Source organism: Podarcis tiliguerta (genome assembly GCF_965153285.1).
Source record: "Podarcis tiliguerta genome assembly, chromosome: 14".
Classification (NCBI taxonomy): domain Eukaryota; kingdom Metazoa; phylum Chordata; class Lepidosauria; order Squamata; family Lacertidae; genus Podarcis; species Podarcis tiliguerta.
This window is the reverse complement of record NC_139547.1, coordinates 43,045,534-43,064,604: the sequence shown is the minus strand read 5'-3', so window position 1 is coordinate 43,064,604 and position 19,071 is coordinate 43,045,534. Positions and strand designations below refer to the sequence as shown.

At 47.1% G+C, this 19,071-nt stretch overlaps 1 protein-coding gene across 7 annotated transcripts in view; it reads right to left on the bottom strand.

Moving 5' to 3' along the window:
• Positions 1-13,379, bottom strand: part of TECPR1 (tectonin beta-propeller repeat containing 1) — a 41,768-nt gene extending 28,389 nt beyond the window's left edge. For all 7 annotated transcript variants that reach the window (XR_014504895.1, XR_014504896.1, XR_014504897.1 and 4 more), the window contains exons 1-7: positions 12,904-13,379; positions 8,933-9,165; positions 7,120-7,302; positions 4,751-4,873; positions 3,955-4,080; positions 3,174-3,348; positions 317-417 (exon numbers count right to left, since the gene is read on the bottom strand). Coding sequence is in view for 1 of the 7 variants with exons in the window: in XM_083413339.1 (XP_083269465.1) it covers positions 317-417; positions 3,174-3,348; positions 3,955-4,080; positions 4,751-4,873; positions 7,120-7,302; positions 8,933-9,163 (939 nt within the window). In the remaining 6 variants the exon portion in view is untranslated. The remainder of the gene's footprint in view (positions 1-316; positions 418-3,173; positions 3,349-3,954; positions 4,081-4,750; positions 4,874-7,119; positions 7,303-8,932; positions 9,166-12,903) is intronic.
• Between the last annotated feature and the right edge of the window lie 5,692 nt (positions 13,380-19,071).

Sequence of the window (19,071 nt, the reverse complement as noted above, 5' to 3'; positions counted from 1 at the left end):
AGAGTTGTTAGGAGACCCCTGTTCCCCACAAAGGGCTAGAATTGCCACAATTATTTCCTCTTCCCAGGAAACCAAGGGAACTGGATTAATAAATCACAGCAACATATAATGAAGATTCCCCAGTCTTTTTAAAAGTAGAATAGGGGACAGGACAATTTTTTAAGATACGAAGATACTGCCCTGGGTGATGGGGAGTGGCTGAGTGTTATCCTAAACTGTTGTTTTCAATTCCTCTCTTCGTCACGAGGGCTTGAAACATAGCCAGCGCTAAATGAAAGGAAAGCTTAAACCGCAATTGTGTCTCAAAGCTTCTTACTTTTCGGTCTTTGGTAACTGCCCAAACAACATTCACCCCCACTGACACATGTAAGATTCCATTCTCTGCGACCGGAGGCTCCACAATCGTCCAAGAAATTCCTGTCAGAGGAAAAAGCAAGAGAACAATTTGAAACCCTAGTTCAGTTCCAAACAAGAAGGAAAATGTGATGCTTTTATTGACTTTTTGTAAATTTATGACCTCAAGGAAAACACGCTTCGGAAAGCAAGGGATACGAGGGGATACGAAATACACATCAAACCATCAACAAAATGTGAACCTTGTGCTCCTTTGTGAAGAAGGGCAGGATACAGTGGTACCTCGGGTTACATACGCTTCAGGTTACATACACTTCAGGTTACAGACTCCGCTAACCCAGAAATATTACCTCGGGTTAAGAACTTTGCTTCAGGATGAGAACAGAAATCGTGGTGTTGCAGCAGGAGGAGGCCCCATTAGCTAAAGTGATGCTTCAGGTTAAGAACAGTTTCAAGTTAAGAACGGACCTCCGGAACGAATTAAGTACTTAACCCAAGGTACCACTGTATAAACTTAACAGAATAGAATAAACACCTGCAAATTAAAACCACTTAAAGATATCTCCTTCATAATCATAGTAATAAGCTGGCACAAAGGCAACAATAACCCATCATAAGTTAAGCACACAAAAGCCAGAGCAAACTATTGCTTCTACACCTCAGTCCGTGAGTTTTAAAGGCCTCTTTGGAGCTACCGATGGATGGTGCCTGCCTCATTTGACGTGGGATTAAATACCACAACGTGGAGCCACCAGCAAAAAGGCCCTGTTCCCCAGGCAGACAATCTTTGCACGAGAGCACCTAATCAGGGTCTCTGAAGCAGATCTTAAGCTATGGACTTAAAAGCAGGCGGCACTTTAAACAGTAGCAATGGGTGGAGCAGCTCTGCACACCTGGGGTCCCAATGCCGCACGATGCTGTCGGTTACCGAGAGGGTGAGGCGGCAGGGAGCTTGGAAAGGTTTAGGCGCAGCAACGGAGCACCTGATTGGCTCCTCACCCTCCCGTTAACCAATAGATGCATGGCGCTGGGAAGCCAGGTGAGCAACGAATGCTGCTACAGCCTTTAAGTCACCTGATCCTAAACAGTTCAGCGCTTGAAGGTCATCGTCAAAAGTCTCCCAAGACCGCAAATGTGTGGGATGCAATCCACTGTGTTGTATACAAACTCTGCCCTTTTTCCCTTATGGGGTATCCAAGAGCCCATACAGAGTCCTTACGTAGGTTCCCTACTGGTAGGAGAAAATAACAGAGGCCAACCAGAGACTATTGAGAAGCAAAGCAGCTCATAAGCCTGATCTTTATTAGAGCTGTTGCAACAGGGTGCTCCCCTCACACACAGGAGAGAGGTGGAGGGCCCAGAACTAAGGTGTGCCTGCCCTTATATTTTTATATATTTTATATATTTTAAATTCCCTGCCCTAGAGCTCAAGACCACCCCTCCATACATCATACACACATCACAGAAGGGGTGTAACCCAAGACCACTCCCCAGAAACACCATACCTACATCACAGAAAAGGTGGTCTACAAGAGAAATTTGAATGTTGTTGTTTTTCCTGTCTGCCAGGTTATCTGATAATGCCTTATCTAATTGCCTTTCCTGGTAGTCTGCCCATTCCTTTGAAATGGTGATTACTAAATTCCTGTAACAAGGAAAGTTTTTTTCCACCTCCTCCCTCCTTGCAGAGAAACATTTGGTCAGCTTGGGAGTCAAAATGGTTTCAGGACTGTCTTCCTATGCTGCTTCAGACATGCGGTTTATATATTTATGTATGTGTTCGCTTGGTACATTTATGAACATTTATTATATATCTAAGATCCTAAAATTCTTATAACAACTGGGAGCAGTCAAATACAACATTCCTTGTTTTCCTAGAGTGGACATGCAAGGGGATGTTTGGTCCAGCCAGTCAAAACTTCCTGTTCCTCCTGGCCTGGAGCATCCTTCCTTGCATGTGACTAGTGGGTGGGCGTGACCATTCCAGACTTGGTAAAAGGACAAGGCATGCTGCCACACTCTCTATTTTCCATCTTCCTTTCATCCTGCAAACTTCCCGGACTGCTAACTGCAGTCACTAAGTCTACCCACATATGGGGTAAACCTGTTTGTATATGCTTGTAACTTTAAGCCTTAAGTGTGCCTTCAGGGATCACAGTGTGCTCTGTCTGATCGTGAGTAAACTTTGCTTATGAATAAGATTGTGCTGGAACACAGGTGGCACTGTGGGTTAAACCACAGAGCCTAGGACTTGCTGGCGGTTTGAATCCCCGCGACGGGGTGAGCTCCCGTTGCTCGGTCCCAGCTCCTGCCAACCTAGCAGTTCGAAAGCAGGTCAAAGTGCAAGTAGATAAATAGGTACCGCTCCGGCGGGAAGGAAAACGGTGTTTCCGTGCGCTGCTCTGGTTCGCCAGAAGCGGCTTAGTCATGCTGGCCAAATGACTCGGAAACTGTATGCTGGCTTCCTCGGCCAATAAAGCAAGATGAGCGCCGCAACCCCAGAGTCAGTCACGACTGGACTTAATGGTCAGGGGTCCTTTTACCTTTACCTTAAGACTGTGCTGTCTTTATTCTTTTAGGAAGGATTCATATCCTTACCAGGAAAATATGAGAACACATTTCGATCTGGACAAGCCAGCTTGAATTGCGTATTGTCTTAAGAAACTCACACGAGTTTGCAACAAGTTTTCTGCTGTGCGTGAGAAGGGGAATGTAAACTCTGCTAAGTAAAGGAACTCGCTGGAGCAAGTTAGGAAGGATATTAATAAACAATATATCCTCTCCTGCCACCCTGAACATTCCCACAAAATGGGGCTTACCTTGAGGGTTGTTCCTGTCAATCCCTTCCCTCACGATCGCCTGCCCTTCCCAAAGAGTTCCCCAGAGAAGGTCGTACGGCCCGCAGCTGATCTGGACGGCTTCGCCGGGGGTAGCAATTAAAGACCACGAAGAACCTTCCGGATTGTGATGGCAGACGTCTTCCCTGTACCAGACCTGAAGTGAGGGGGAAACGTGTAGCTTTCAGGAACGGCAACTGTTGATTTTATATGTTTGTCTATTTAATTTTATATTTTATATAAATTTCCACCGTGCCCTTCCTCCCAAATGGGAGCCCAGAGTGGCAAATAACACCTGTAATTTAAAAAAATAAAACAAAAACGTATTTAAAGTATTCTGCCTGCCCCTGCCTGCCAGAGGCTACCGCTGCAAAGTTGCCCTCATGGGTATGTATCTCTTGGGGATGAAAAAGGTTCTAGATCAGTGTCTCTTCAGCTGTTTTTGGACTACAACTCCCATCATCCCTAGCTAGCAAGATAAGTGGTCAGAGATGATGGGAATTGTAGTCTGAAAAACAAATGGAGACCCAAAGGTTGGGAAAAACTGTTCTAGATTGTATCCAATACTGCTCCAACTCAAGAGAAGACACACTGAAATTAATGAACCTAAAATGAGTTGTGTTCATTAGTTTCAATGGGTCTACGCTGAGTAGGACCAGCACTGGCTAGAGCCCTCTGCATTCCTGATGTAGACCGGCTGACGGACGGATCGACCAACACTCTTTTCCCATACGCAAGAATCCCGAAGGCAAATAGGTGGTACCTTTCCTTGCAAAGACACGGCCCAGACGGACAACCTTCCCACTGGCTCGTCTGTAATCTCCCATCCTCCGACGGAAAGATCATTGAAAGGATCCGGCAACTGTGTGGGATCCTGTTGGGATGGAATCTACAGCAGCAAGAGCAGAAAACATGCTTTGAATTACTTTCCTGTTGGTACAGAGTCGACATTCTTCCCAGGTGAACTTACTGTTTCTTATTAAGAGCAGCTCATTTAGAAATTGCTTGCAGTTGGCGTTACAATGTGATCCCCTAACAACATATGGGGTCCCAAGATTGAAAAATAATATAAATAATATTAGAACTATCCTTCCCCAAGGGGGGGCGTATCACTACAAAATCGGCCAATGGGATGCAGGGGTAAATGTAATGGATGTGAATGGAATGAAAGGATGGATTAGAGGTGAAGTTGCTGGAACCCTCCACACCGAAACATCTTGTTGCAAGTCCCACTGGCTGCGACGTTACATTTGAAAAATATATGCTTTCTGCCAAAACTCGCAGGGCAGTTCAGAAACACTAAATGCCTCAACTCAGATGGAAGGCAACGAAAACCCCGGAAACAGCATCCCCCAAGAGCCTGGAAGAATAAAATCACCTTTGCCCGGCATCAACACAATCAGGTGGACACCACTGAAAAGGCCCTGCTGAAAGGAATCCGGGGTTAGATCTTAGGTTGTGCACCAGAGCCACTGTGAAAGGCCTTGAGCCAACCCTGACCACCGCCAGACACATTGCAAATTTGAAAAATGGATGGGGGGGGGAAGGGGGAGAGACACCTTTGCCCATGTATCTCGCGACTTGTATCTCCGGTACCGAATCCACCGCCTCCGTCGCACACAGGAATTCCACCTCTTGTCTTTGGTATAGGTGGCTGGGAAATCTATAGCATATGTCCAGCCCTTAAAAAAGAAAAAGGAAAAAGAAGGAAGGGGGAGAGAGCAGTCAGAAAAATATTTTTGTTAAGTATTGAATTTACCAGAAAAAAACAGCTCAATATACTCTAGGCATAAACTAAGCACCAACCTCTGGCAAAATTAACAACGCTGCTCTTACAAAGCAGCTTTTAATCCGCCAATACATAATCACAGAATTGTGGAGTTGGAAGGGGCCCCGTGGGTCATCTAGTCCAACCCCCTGCAATGTAGGAATCTCAGCTAAAGCATGTTGCGATCCGATTGCCTGCCCAGCCTAATAAGAACCACCAATCAACCTAGCCTAGTTCTCTTGACACATTTAATCAGGGGCTAGGAACATCTGACTTGGGTGCACCTGTGGCCCTCCAAGTCTCGCTATCTGGCCCTCAGAACTCTCTCCAGCCTATACTTTCTCCCCAGGCCAACACCTGTCACTAGCTTGACTTTGCACTGTCCTTGAGTATTTTTTGCCTGGCTGGAATTTGCCCTTCAACTCTGATAATTCCTCTTCCTTGCCTGGACGGAGGACAGAGAGGGGTGTGCGAGTCAATGCGTACAGTACAGTACAAAGGAAAAAATTATACCCATTGCCCAACTTTTGCACCTCACCCTGCACAGCAGTGGCACACGGCCCTGGAAAGATTGCCCAAAATGGAACACACATCTTTTGTTCTGAAAAAAGGTTCCCTGCCCCAGTTTTAAATGATAGGTTAAAGTAAACTAGGGCTTAATGTGAGCTTGCACTTTGCTCCTCCACTGCTCTTAACTTCAGTGCCCCCCAGAGAGGAAATAAACTAGAGGTTGACTTGCCGTTACATGTGAACCGCTGCTTACGGTTTGTCTGCCTCCTGGCAAATCATGTTGGTAAGAACAAACCATGGTTTGCTAGGAGCCTGCCAGGCAAACCACGAGTGCTGGTTTGCACATAAACTGGGCTAGGGAGAGGCTGGGTGTTGTTGAAGCTGGGCTTCTAACACTTATAAAGATTAACCTCTGCAATAGCAATACTATCCCTCTAAGGCAGCTTTCTCAACGTGTGGGTCCCTAGATGTTGTTGAACTACCATTCCCATCACCCCTAGCTAGCAAGGCCAGAGCTCAAGGATGATGGGAGTTGTAGTCCAACAACATCTGGGGACCCACAGGTTGAGAACCGCTGCCTTAGGCAAGGGGCAACAATAGCTTTGGTCTGGTGGGTCAAAGCCCTTTGCTGTGGGTGCCAGTCACAAAACAGCTGACGTAGCATGACAGCTTCAACACAGGATAGGCCCAGCCAGGGCAAAGGTGAACTGGGCAGCAGCTGAGACCAAATAGTCTCTTGTGCATTGCAGATTTTGAAGAGGGAATTTACGGAGACCTTTCATTGACCTCCTAGGTGATGTCGGTGGCCACAATGATGCCCACGGATACAATTTTTGTGGCCTATCCTCTAAGGCTACAATTCCAGACATGCTCACTTGGGTGTAAACCCCACTTAAATCAGTGGAGACAGATTACTCACTATACTTCGCAGGGAGCAAGTCCCTCTGAAATCAGTGCAACTTCCAAACAACCACAGTTAACAAACTCTGCACATTTTATCTATTAATAGCCACAATGCATAGAACTATTGCAAGAAGAATAACACCATAATGAAGGTTGCTTGACGTCAATACTGATTTGCAGGTACAAGAATCTTTTGTTATTATTTATTAAATTTGTCTACTAAAGCTAACGAGCCATCTGTTGCTACCCAAATCTACAGACCTCCCGGCGCTGCTGGATTCCAACACCCAACATTCCAGCGACTGGAGGGTTAATCAGTTATTAATTTGACGTGCGCTTCAGCATCAGCATAAAAAGAGTACAGAAGGGTTACAAAAAAAGATAACTGGACTGATAGCAGTAATATTCCCAAAATGGAATAAGTAGTACTAGGAGACACAACCTTGCTGTGACGTCACAGACACTATCCAATAGGCGCCTGTACAGCAGTGCAACTGCTGAGTCAACATAAGGCTGCTTGCTTGTACACTCCTAGTCTCTGGAGACGCCCTGAAGGCCCCTGCCTTTGACCTAGTGGCCCCTGCTTTCTACTACAAATAGCAACCCCAGCTCAATACCCCCCCCCCGGGTAGCAAGTATGAATGCAGCAATGTATTTTGGAAGCAAGATAGCAACCCCTCCCCTTCAACATTGCTCCCTCCCTCCTCGCAAGAGGACGTGGATCCCTTTTCGATATTTTGCACCTACCCCTTTCTCTGTGGGGTCCCCTCCAAAATTTTCATCCACATACCAGTCAGCTTCCCATTCCCAGTGAGGCGACGGCAACTCAAAGCTTTCGAGCATCTGATGCTTCAGCCCACTCACATCGCTCCACTGCCAGCGGTCACTGGGCAATAACTTCTCACAGAAGCCAATCACGGGATTCCAGCGCTGCCAGGGAGCGAACAAGAAAACAATCACGTATTGTACACTCTCTTAACCTCAGGTCCCCAGGCATTGCTGGACTACAAATCCCATTGTCCTCTGCTGGTGTGGCTAATGGACGATGGGAGTTGTAGTCCAGCGACATCTGGAGGGCCACAGATGTTTGACTTAGGACCCACATTGGTAACCTTAGATTGCCTCTGCCTGGAGAGTACATTTTGGGGCTCCAATATTCAACAGGTTAAATCAATTAAGAAATTGTTTGTTCAGCTGAACATGTTGAATGGCTCAGGACTGCAATACTTCAGGGACTGCCTCGCCCCATATAAACTGACCCGGATTCTGCAATCACCATATGAGGTCCTTCTTTGTGTGCCTCCTCCATGTGAGGTCTGGAGGATGGCATCACGAGACTAGGCCTTTTTTGCAGTGGCTCCCCATTTGTGGAATGCAAAGATATACTCCAGGAAGGCTCACCTGCTACCTTCATTATACATCTTTAGGCACTAGGGGAAAACATTCCTCTTCAACCAGGCCATTGGCTGATTAATATTCTACAGCCTTTTAAATTTGTTTGGGAGGGGGTATTGTTTTGCTTTGTTTCTGTTTTAACTATGTATTTGTGCTTTTATCCTGAATTTTTATCTTGTGAACCACCCTGAGATCAATATATAAATTTAAAAAATAACAATAACAATAAAAATAAATAAAAAGTACCCCCATTAGTCAGCCAACAGATTTGCAGGATATATGCACACAAACTGAACAGGCCTTTAAATTAAAAGCTTGAGTGAAGACTCCAAAATTATATAAAGGTGGATCTACACTTAGGGGGAGAAACCCGCTATAGATACCATAGTTACGCGAGGCCACCTGTGGTTTCTGATGCACTTTCAAATAGCACTTAAAGACAAACTGCAACAAAAAACAACAACAGGAAAACATTGAAGGAATGCCAAAATAAAACCCGACACATTCTGCACTCAGATGTTACTGTACGGGACAAAGCATGAATGAGAAGCTCTGTTAGATATAGGGCAGGCATCTCCAGACCCACTGACCCTACTTGAATGTTTCTGCCTGGATGGAATGTGTCCTTGAACTCTGATGATGCATTGTTTGGACAGAGGACAGAGAAGAATAGCGTGAGTAACAGTGGGTGTGTGGAAACTAGCCTACTTTACTGAAGATAGTAATATTTACACGGTGGCTCCACCTAATTCTGCTGGGAAGCAACAGGCTTATTGCCCTCATACTTTTGGGCTTCCCAGAGAAGAAGAGGAGGAGTTTGGATTTGATATCCTGCTTTATCACTGCCTGAAGGAGTCTCAAAGCGGCTAACATTCTCCTTTCCCTTCCTCACCCACAACAAACACTCTGTGAGGTGAGTGGGGCTGAGAGACTTCAGAGAAGTGTGACTGGCCCAAGGTCTCCCAGCAGCTGCATGTGGAGGAGCGGAGACGCGAACCCAGTTCACCAGATTACGAGACTACCCCTCTTAACCACTACACCACACTGGCTCTCTGACTGGTCACAGGATGCTGGAATAAGACAGGGTTTGGGTCTGATCCAGCAGGGCGTTTCTTAGCTTTAACCGCCGGCTTCTATTGTGGGCTCAGTCCTTTCCTTTGCATACCTGATTCTCGTAGGTTTCTTCCTGGTACCGGATGGGGACGTCGTTGGAGTGGATGTAAACGTAGACCTGGTGGTCGCACGCAATTCCCCAGCAGCACTGCTTGACGGCAGAAACCCTCTTGAACTCCAGCTCCCCATCTCTGCAGAGCTCCCAGTACTGGCCGGTGGTGGAGAGCGTGTAGACGCGGCCGAAGATATCGACCGCCCACAGGAGAGAACCGGACGTGCTCATGGCTGGGAAGGCAAAGGGAGAGGGAAGGAAGCACAAGCACGGAGGCCGGATCCAGTTTCTCTGAAGTCTGCCCCAACAGTTGAAGGCTGCAGCTTGTAATGCAAAAGGCTTAAGGGTAAAATCCCACACATACTTAACCTGGGAGTAAGTCTCACTGAACCCAGTGGGACTTACTTTTTGAGTAGGCAGGTATTGAAATTGAAATACTGAAATTGAAATACTTTATTGTCACTTGTACAACTTGTTTACAAGCACCCCCCACTCAACTCTCTTAGTCTTATTTCCCTCGTTTACTGACACCCACCCACCAAACCCGAAAGTCAGTTGCCCTGTTGTTATCTTTTCATTCAGCAGCCTAACAGCCCATGGATAGAAGCTGTTCTTTACCCTGTTGGTGCAACTAATCATGCTTCTATATCCTCTGTCCGAGGGCAGGAGATCCAGAAAGTGCCGGCCAGGGTGTGAATCATCCCTGAGAATTTTCCTCACGCTCCTGAGGCAACGTTCTTCCGCTATTTCATCCAGCGGATTCACGGGACAGCCCATAATATCTTGTGCTGTATTTACCACTCTCTGTAGGCACTTCCTATCAGTTGATGTCAAACCAGCATACCACACCGTGATGCAGTATGAAAGGACACTTTCTATTGTGGACCGGTAGAAGGAGATCATCAAATGTTGATTGACATCGTTCTTCCGCAATACTCTGTTGGGCTTCCTTAACCACTTGGGTTGTATTGATTTTCCAAGTAAGGTCTTCACTGAGATAAACTCCTAGGAATTTAAAGGAAGAGACTCTCTCCTTGCAGGGCAAGGCTGTAGAGTGCTGCATGCTGACGCTGGTCGTGGCCCCCCCTTTTCTCACAGGCCCCCCCTTCCTCTCTTTCCACACCCAACAGACTATCAGGGGAGGGTCAGACTGCTCTTGCCCAAGGTCTGGCCTGACTACTTACAGCACCTTTTTGAAATTAGACCAAGGCTAATTTCAATACATATAGGCAGGGCTTTTTTATTTCAGCGGGAACTCACTGGAACTCAGTTCTGGCACCTCTCAGGTGGGCGCCATTGCCATTCTAAGACAAGGAGGGAGGCGTTCATGGTGAGTTCCAGCACCTCTTTTTCTAGAAAAATAGCCCTGCATATCAGATTGCAGCCCAAGAAGATCGAAGAACAAAACGCAATAAATTAATAAATGGGTGCTACCGCCTTTACAACACAGTCCTAAGCGTACCGACACATAAAGACATTCATACAGAAATCCATGGGCCCTTGGAAGTGCATTTAAGATTTGCAGCCTTATTTTTGGCCATACAGGGCAAAGATATAATTCTAGAGCTGAAACGATAAATTGGAGTTAATCTAGTTCACTGGTCTTCAATTGGCAGGTAGGATACCCCTCTAGTGGAATGATCTCCCCAGAGAGGCCTTCGTTATATTTCTTTAGGTGTCAGGCAAAAACATTCCCATTCTCCCAGGCCTCTGGCTAATTAAGCAATCTATGGCCTTTTAAACTGTGTGTGTGTGGAGGTACTGTTTCTGTTTGTTATTGTGAAAGTTGGACGGCGCCTTATATGCCTCCTTCCAGCAACTCCTGCAGCCAAGCTGTTGCCAAACGTCTTGCTCTGTTTTCCTGTGGACTGCATCAACCAGACCAAGAGGGGGGTCTCGTCATCTGGGCAGCCCAGGACCCCCATACACACTGCCCAAGCCTGCACCCCGGGGAGGTCACTTCAGAGCTGCCAACACAGAGATTTGGGTTTACCCCAGGAGGTGCATCCCATTGTCTCTCGAGACAGGCAGATGCCAACAACCATGTATTTTTGTGTTCTTATATTGTAAACCATCCTGTGATCTTTGGATGAATGGCAGTATGCGAATCAAATAAATTCAATTAATTTAATAAATAATAATAAATAATAAAGAAGTAGGTCACAACAGTAGCACTAACACAATACAAATAGAGTGGTACATTGGTTTATGAACTTAATCAGTTCCAGAAGTCCGTTGTTAAACCAAAGCGTTCTTAAACCAAGGCGTGCTTTCCCATAGCAGCGGGGGACTCAATTTACAAAAGGAACACGCTCAACAGGAAGCGGAACATGTTTCACAAACCAAAACACCTACTTCCAGGTTTGCAGAATTTTTAATCCAAGTTGTTCATAAACTAAGCTGTTCTTAAACCAAAGTACCACTGTATATGATAAACATTAATAAATGGATCCCCAAATGCAAGGGGTCTGAAAATGTTGCAGGCTACCATGTTGTTCAGCCATCTACTCTGTGTAGAATCCATAATGCAGGTTGCAATTCCAGGATCCTTGACAGTTTGGTTATCAAGCCTTTGTTTAAATACCTCCAGTGGCAGAGAGCCCCACCTCTCTAACCAGGAAACTTGGACACTGTATTTAATATCCATTTGTGTCAGGCCTTCAACTAACCTGAAAACCAGCAAAATAATACCGGTCTTGGATTGGAGAAGGTTCAAGTGTCCATTTAGTCACAAACTCACTGGGTCACCTTGAGCAAGCCACTACCTTCCATGGCCTGTAGACTACCTCGCAGGGTTGTTGGGAGGATAAAATGGGGAGAGGGGAACCAATGGATTCAAGTAACAAGAAATCAGATTCGGACTCAACATCAGGAAGAACCTTCTGACCATAAGAGCTGTTAAGACAGTGGAACGCACTCCCTCAAAGGTGGTGGACTCTCCTTCCTTGAATGTTTTTAAGCAGAAATTGGATGGCCACCTGTCATTTATGATCTAGTTGAGATTCCTGCATGGCACCAGATGATCCTCAGGGTCCCTTCCAACTCTACAATTTGATGACTCTATGAAATGGAATCCAGTCTGTATGTGGGCTCCTGCTTTGGGCTCCCCATGGGTGTCTGGTTGGCCACTGTGAGAACAGAATGCTGGACTAGATGGGCCTTTGGCCTGATCCAGAAGGGTCCTTCTTATGGCTGGACTGGCCCTCTGCGATGTACGCACCTCAATAACCTTTGGAGAAAGAACGCCCAGAGGGTGTAGGGAGGAGAGGGGCGCTGCGTTGGCACAGGGAAGCAGAGATCAGCACAGCTCGGTTCTGAAGCCGGATGCAGAAGGAGTGAGCCTACTCTGTAATTCTGTACACACACCTGCTTGGAGATAAGCCACACTCCACTGAACAGGTAGCCAAGTCAGGAGCATCCCAGACCCTGAGAATGCAGGGACCAAACTTGAGACCTAGGGGCAGCCCCGGGTGATGTCATGGGGAGGTGGGACCTGGAGATGGGGGTTAATTGGGAAAGAGGGTAGCAAAAAAACCAACAACCCTCCCCAATGTCTATGCTACAATTTGCAACCAGCTCCTGCCAGGCTGAAGCTTGCAAGCTTCATGCACGGCCTTCTTGATTTTTATTTATTTTATTTTATCATCATCATCATCATCATCATCATCAACCACCACCGCGTCCCCGCCCACCTGGAGATTCAAGCCCCTCCACCTGCCGCCTGGACGTGGCTAGGCAACCCTGGAGCCTTCAGGCCAGACCCTGCTGCTGGGGAGGCACGCACCGGGCGGCGCTGTCAGCTGCCACAGCAAACGAGGCGTCGGAGAGGTCATGTGCCATTGCATCTCAGCGACCACCATAAGAAAACCGAAAGTTATGGCCGCGAAGGGGCCCGATGCGAACAGCGACTTACGATGGAACATCCCAGCCAAACCCGAGAAGCTCGCCTGATTAGGATCTAATCTCCTTACCTGAACGTCCAGCACGGCCGCCTTGGGCTTTTCCTCCACGTCTTGCGCACCGGGAGCGGCAGCGGCGGCGGCAGCAGAAGACGCGCGCAGCTCCGGCCGCTGCCTCCACCAGCAACCGCAAGCTGGATGGAGGACTAGGAAATCCGGGCCCACAGGAGCCGCCCGCTCATTGGCCGAGAGCGCGAAGCCCTCCGCTGCTATTGGCTGCGGGCGGAATCAGATGGATACATGGCGTTCTATTTTCCTGCACAGTGTTCTATCTCCCCCCTGCGTCGTAAGGCGAGCCGTCCGCCCTCCCACGACCGGCTGCTCCCGTATGACGCCAAGGGGTGTGCGCAAGAACGGTTTGTGGTGGGCCATCTGGCTCTCGGGTTTTTTCCTCACTTTCTCTTTCCAGTTTCTGCAGCTGGAATGAAAAGATAAGTAGGAAGGAGTTGGCTGGAAGGGCTTATTGCTTTTGCCTGCGAATATGTTGCGTGCTTTGTTTTGTACTCTTATGTTGTAAACCGCCCCGCGATGCTACGATGAAAGGCGGTATAGAAATTTAATAAATGACTAAATGAACGAGCCGTCTGATTGCTTACTGCAGTTATCCTCGCACCCATCCACCCTGCATGGTAGGTTAGGCTGTGGGAGGCAGTGGACCCCATGGTCACCCAATAAGCTTCGTGGCTGGGTGGGGATTCGAACCCTGATCTCCCTTAGATAGTAGAGCATGGGACCCAGGGTCGTGGGTTCGAGTCCCATATTGGGAAAAACAATTCTTGCATTGCAAGGGGTTGGATTTGATGACCACACAACTCCACAATTCTATGATTCGGGACGCGGTGGCACTGTGGGTTAAACCACAGAGCCTAGGATTTGCTGATCAGAAGGTCGGCAGTTCAAATCCCCCTGACAGGGTGAGCTCCCGTTGCTCGGTCCCTGCTCCTGCCAACCTAGCAGTTCGAAAACACGTCAAAGTGCAAGTAGATAAATAGGTACCTCTCCAGCGGGAAGCTAAACGGTGTTTCTGTGCGCTGCTCTGGTTCGCCAGAAGCGGCTTAGTCATCCTGGCCACATGACCTGGAAGCTGTACGCCAGCTCCCTTGGCCAATAAAGCGAGATGAGCACCGCAACCCCAGAGTCGGCCACGACTGCTCAGAGGTCCCTTTACCCTTTACCTATGAAATAGCTCTCCCAGGTCATAGCCCCACACTATTGTTACACCATGCTGACTCTCCATAAGATTGGACTACATCTCCCATCAGCCCCAGCTAGCATGGTCTGTGGTGGTAAATGATATTGAGCAGGAACCTCAGGCCCGAATGTCGCCCTCTTGGCTCTCTCCAGGCCACACCCCTCCTCAGCCACACCCTTTATCCTGGCCATACCCCTCATTGGCTTTCTTTGGCACTCTCTCTGAGGTTTTGCTTTGATTCTGCCTGGTGAGCACGCGTCCTTGCTTTCTAATGACGCCTCTTTTGTTGGCCTGCAGGGAGTGGGATAGAGAAGTCACGTAGGAACAAGCCCAGTGTACAAAGGCAAAGTTATTGGCCCCGGCATGTACCTTGCAAGGTTGCCTAAAAGAGGAGGAGGTCCCTGGGCTGAACCAAGTTTCCCTACCCCAGTCAAGGATGATGGGAGTTGTAGTCTGGCAACATCTGGAGGGTTACCGTTTCCCCATCTCTCACTTAGGGCCTTTGAACTAGGGAGGTGTGCCCAAGTCTTCGTGGAAAAGGTGGGTTCTTGGGCAGACTTTGGAAGTGAGAGAGGTGGCATCTCACAAGCTTTGTTGATGAGAGGGGCATCTCGAAGTCTGGGGGAAATTAAATGCACTTTGGTTCCTGCTCATAGCACCCCATTCACCCTGTTCATAACATCCTGGTCACCGTTTTCCACCTCCACACACTGCCATACACTGTCCTGTGTGACTGCCAAGTAATTTAACTTCACGCAAGGTTTAATAAGGAGGGGGGAAAGGATTCCATTTGATAATCCATCGGCATGTGACCAGATGGCAGCTGCCTCTGAAAGCAGAATTGATACTGTCTCCCCGCCCTTTCCTTTCTAAGCAGGCAAGGCTGCTTTCCTTGAAATGAGAACATTTCCTGCTGATGAAAGATGACAAAGGACGAGCCTGTCTGAAAAGGGTATGTGTGTGAGATGGGCTTAGGGAGAGACCCATAACTCAGCAGGAGAGCATATGCTTTGTATGCTGAATCCAGTGATACATCCAGTTAAAACAGATCAAGCAGTAGGTGGGAGCAAAAATTCATTTTCCAAACTCTTCTCTTCTTCTTCTGTTGCTCTGGAGAGCTGCCAGTCAGAACAGACAATATGGGGCTCCCTGCATTGCAGGGAGCTGGTACTAGATGGCCCTCACGGTCCTAAATATTTATTGTACTTCTGCAGAACGTAGGGTTCTGCCAAGCATGCCAATTCTGGTTTCTCAGTGCTCTGATTCGGGCTCAGTTTCTGCCAGCCACCTTCGCTTGTTACTAGGAAGACGAAGGATGGCCTTTAAGAACAAACTTACAGAGAACAGGTCCAGCAAGGACTATTAGACACGAGAGCTAAATGGAGCCTACACGCTCAGAGGCTGTATGTCTGAACAATGTATTCTAGGGACGTATAACGGGGAGTCTTGTATTTGGGCCTGCTTGTGAGCACTCCCCAAAATATGTGTGAACAGTTGGACTGCAAGGGGATAAGGGGAGGGGAGGGGGTTCAGCTCTTTTCCCTTGTGTGACAATTACAACAATACAAATGGACTCCAGGTGCTCAGTTTATATGTGAATGGGGCAGACACTTGAATAAGCAAATGTTGCTCTCTTAATCACATCTGCTTTTGTCCTGTGAAAGGCCACTTTCTCAACTCAAACCACACCAACACAATTTTTCAGACCGCAGCTCACATTGGTTCTAGAAGGGAGGTGCTACCTCTTCTGATTCAAATGAATCAAAGAGTTATAGAGTTAGAAGGGACCCTAAGGATCATCTAGTCCAACCCTTATGCAGTTATCTAGTCCACCCCTTATGCAGGCTGTCCCTTACGGGGATCGAACCTGCAACCTTTGTGCGATCAGCACCGCACTCTAACCAACTGAGCTATATAATGCAGCACTAGTAATATAAGCCATTGTTTGCTAATTGCATTTATAGCCCACCTTTTTCTCCAAGGAGCTACAAGGTTTTCCCCTTCATTTGAGTCCCACAACAACCCAGTGAGGTAGGTTAAGCTGAGAGCCAGCAAGCTCCATAGTTGAGTGGGAATTTGAACCCTGGTCTCCCAGGTCCTAATCTGTTACACCACACTGCCTCCCTGAGCTGTTATGTTCTGTCTCTCTTATTGGACTGCAACATCAGTAGATCAATCGGCTAAGATTAATCCATTGTTTTCTGTTCAGTTAAAAAGGGCGGCGTTAATTAACCGAACATTATTTTTTTATTAATTTGTGGTTTTAGTTAATCCAAAGGACAGAATGCCTCTTTTGAGATGGGGACTCCCTCCTAGAATGCCCCCTGCTATTGAGCAATTAAATAAATAGAAATCTTATTTTTTTTTAAAAAAAGTGAATTTACTTGTGCACAAATTTATAGAAGTTTCATTGATTACAGCTCACTTGGAATGAAACCCATTCTGTGATATTTTACTTACGAGCTGGAAGTTGACAAATACCCCTAGGAATAAAGAAAGTAAGTATAAAACTCCGTGGGTGAATTGTCTGAAATCGAGAGACAGACCCTGATATGGCTCTTTTAAAAAAGCCATTTGAGAAGGAAAGGAAATGTAAGGGGGGGGCAGAGGCACTGAGTTAATAGCGAGCTAATTGTTCTTTAACCTTGGGGAATAGGACACTGTGTGCTCAGCTGGAATATATGGAGGGCAGAAAGAAACTGCCAATGGTGGGGGCTCCCAGGCAGCAGTGGGATCAGACCCCCCCTTGAAGAGGCCTCGCCCACCCCCAGCTTTTTGGGAGAATCACAATACAGAAACAAAGCAGGTGTAGCTTTGTGCCAGCCTGGAGTTTCATTGGCAGAGGACTTCACCAGTTGAATGTCAACCTGTCAGACAAAGGTCCAGACTCTGTCAGGAATGATGGGGGGAGCGGCTAATATGAATGTGGTCCCCCACCCATCAGCACCCAGGTAGCAGAGCAAAGGGGGGGGGTGTTTCCTGTTCTTGCTACAGAGAGTTACAAATCAACAAGGTGCAGCAATCCTCTTCATCTGAAGATGCAATTTTGCAGGACGTGGGTGGCAAGCTGCAGCTGTTGAATTTGACCTTGTTTTACAAAGGCACAGAAGACTTACCAGGAAAATGGAGAGAAACGAAAGAAAGAGGGTGACAGACCTGAAAAGGTACCCACTTCCCCAACAGGGGACAACAGAGGGACCTCACCCTCTCCTTGAAGAAGTGTACCGTAGTTTTAACAACAACAATTTATTATTTATACCCCGCCCCTTTGGCTGGGATTCCCCAGCCACTCTGGGTGGCTTCCAACCAAATATTAAAAACAATACAGCGTCAGACATTAAAAACTTCCCTAAACAGGGCCGCCTTCAGCTGTCTTTTAAAAGTAAAATAGTTGTTTATTTCCTTGACATCTGATGGGAGGGTGTTCCACAGTGTGGGCGCCACCACTGAGAAGGCCCTCTGCCTGGTTCCCTGTAACCTCACTTCTTGCAGCAAGGGAACTGCCAGAAGGCCCTCGGCGCTGGACCTCTGTGTCCGGGCTGAATGATGGGGGTGGAGATACTCCTTTTCCATGTATAAGATAAGGTGTTTTTTTATGATAAAACAATCTCAAAAATTGTGGTTGTCTTATACATGGATAGTGCATGGGGGGGACAGGCGATAGGTTGGTGCCGCCAGCAGGACATTGTCAGCTATGATTGGGTGGGTGATTGGTGGCTACGACAAGGGGGTTGTTTTGATTGGCTGTTTCTGCGGCAAGTTAGTGGTTGATAGGCGGCTGCTGGTGGCGAGGGGGCAGCTGATTGGAGGCTTATTCGATGTGTGCGAGGAGGGTGAGCAATTTTCTGCATTCTCCCCCCCCCCCCCCAAAGCTCAACTCTGGGCAAGCCTCCCCTCAAAAAGCTCAACAACTCTTGTGAATCTCCCCCTGCCAAAAAAGCTTAACATCTCTGGGCGATTTCCCCCATTTCCTTTATTTTGAGTCCCCCCAAATAGGGGGAGTCTTATACACAGGATGTGTTCTACACAAAAAAATACGGTTATACAGAAAAAAATACACAAAAATATGGTTATACACAAAAAATACGGTTATACACACAAAAATACTGCTGTTGATATGAAGTGTTGCAAAACAAAACCAACTGGTACAGACCCTTAAGGGACAAGGGAAACTCAATTTTTTTTGTTTCATCTTTACCTTTTACATTTTTTAGCACAGCTCTCTCCTCCCCAAAGGAAAACAAAGAAGGCTAAGTCAGTAACAACAAACACTATCAATCAAACACTTGATGAATTTCAGTTCGCCATGCAAAGCCAGAGGAACTCCTGTGTCGGGATAGGACTTGGGAGACATGGATTTAAACCACTGCTTACTCATGAAGCTCACTGGGTGACTTTCTGCCTAACCTACCTCACAGGGCTGCTGTGAAGATAACCCAGGGAGGGGGAGAATCAGGTATGCCATATTGAGCTCCTTGGAGGCAAGGTGGGGTATAAATGTAAAATAAATAAAAAATAATTTTAATATGCAGATGCAGGAGGTGAGTTGGGAGGACAACCTCAGAAATTCACCCCCCTTTCTTCAGACACAAGTGGAAAATCCAGACCCTCACATCCAGTGTGGGAGTTTGTTACGTTTCGACCAAGAGTAGACACTGTTGCGCCATCCAGATTTTGTAGTCTTCAATTCCCATCAGCCTCAGATATGACTAACCGTCAGGGATGATGGGAGTTGGGGGGGGGGATACCCCGAAGGGCATCATGATGACCACCCCTCTTCTAAGCTGTGACCTGAACCCCACTTCCCTAGGAATCATGGGCATAGCCAGGGGGGCAACTACCCTCCTAAATCAAGCAAATAAATAAAAATACTTAACTAAAAGTACAAATTGTAGAAGGATTTTGACAGATTTTTCTCAGGGCCAAAAGAAACACTCAGGGCCAAAAGAAAGTACAGTGGCACCTTGGTTTACGAACTTAATCCGTTC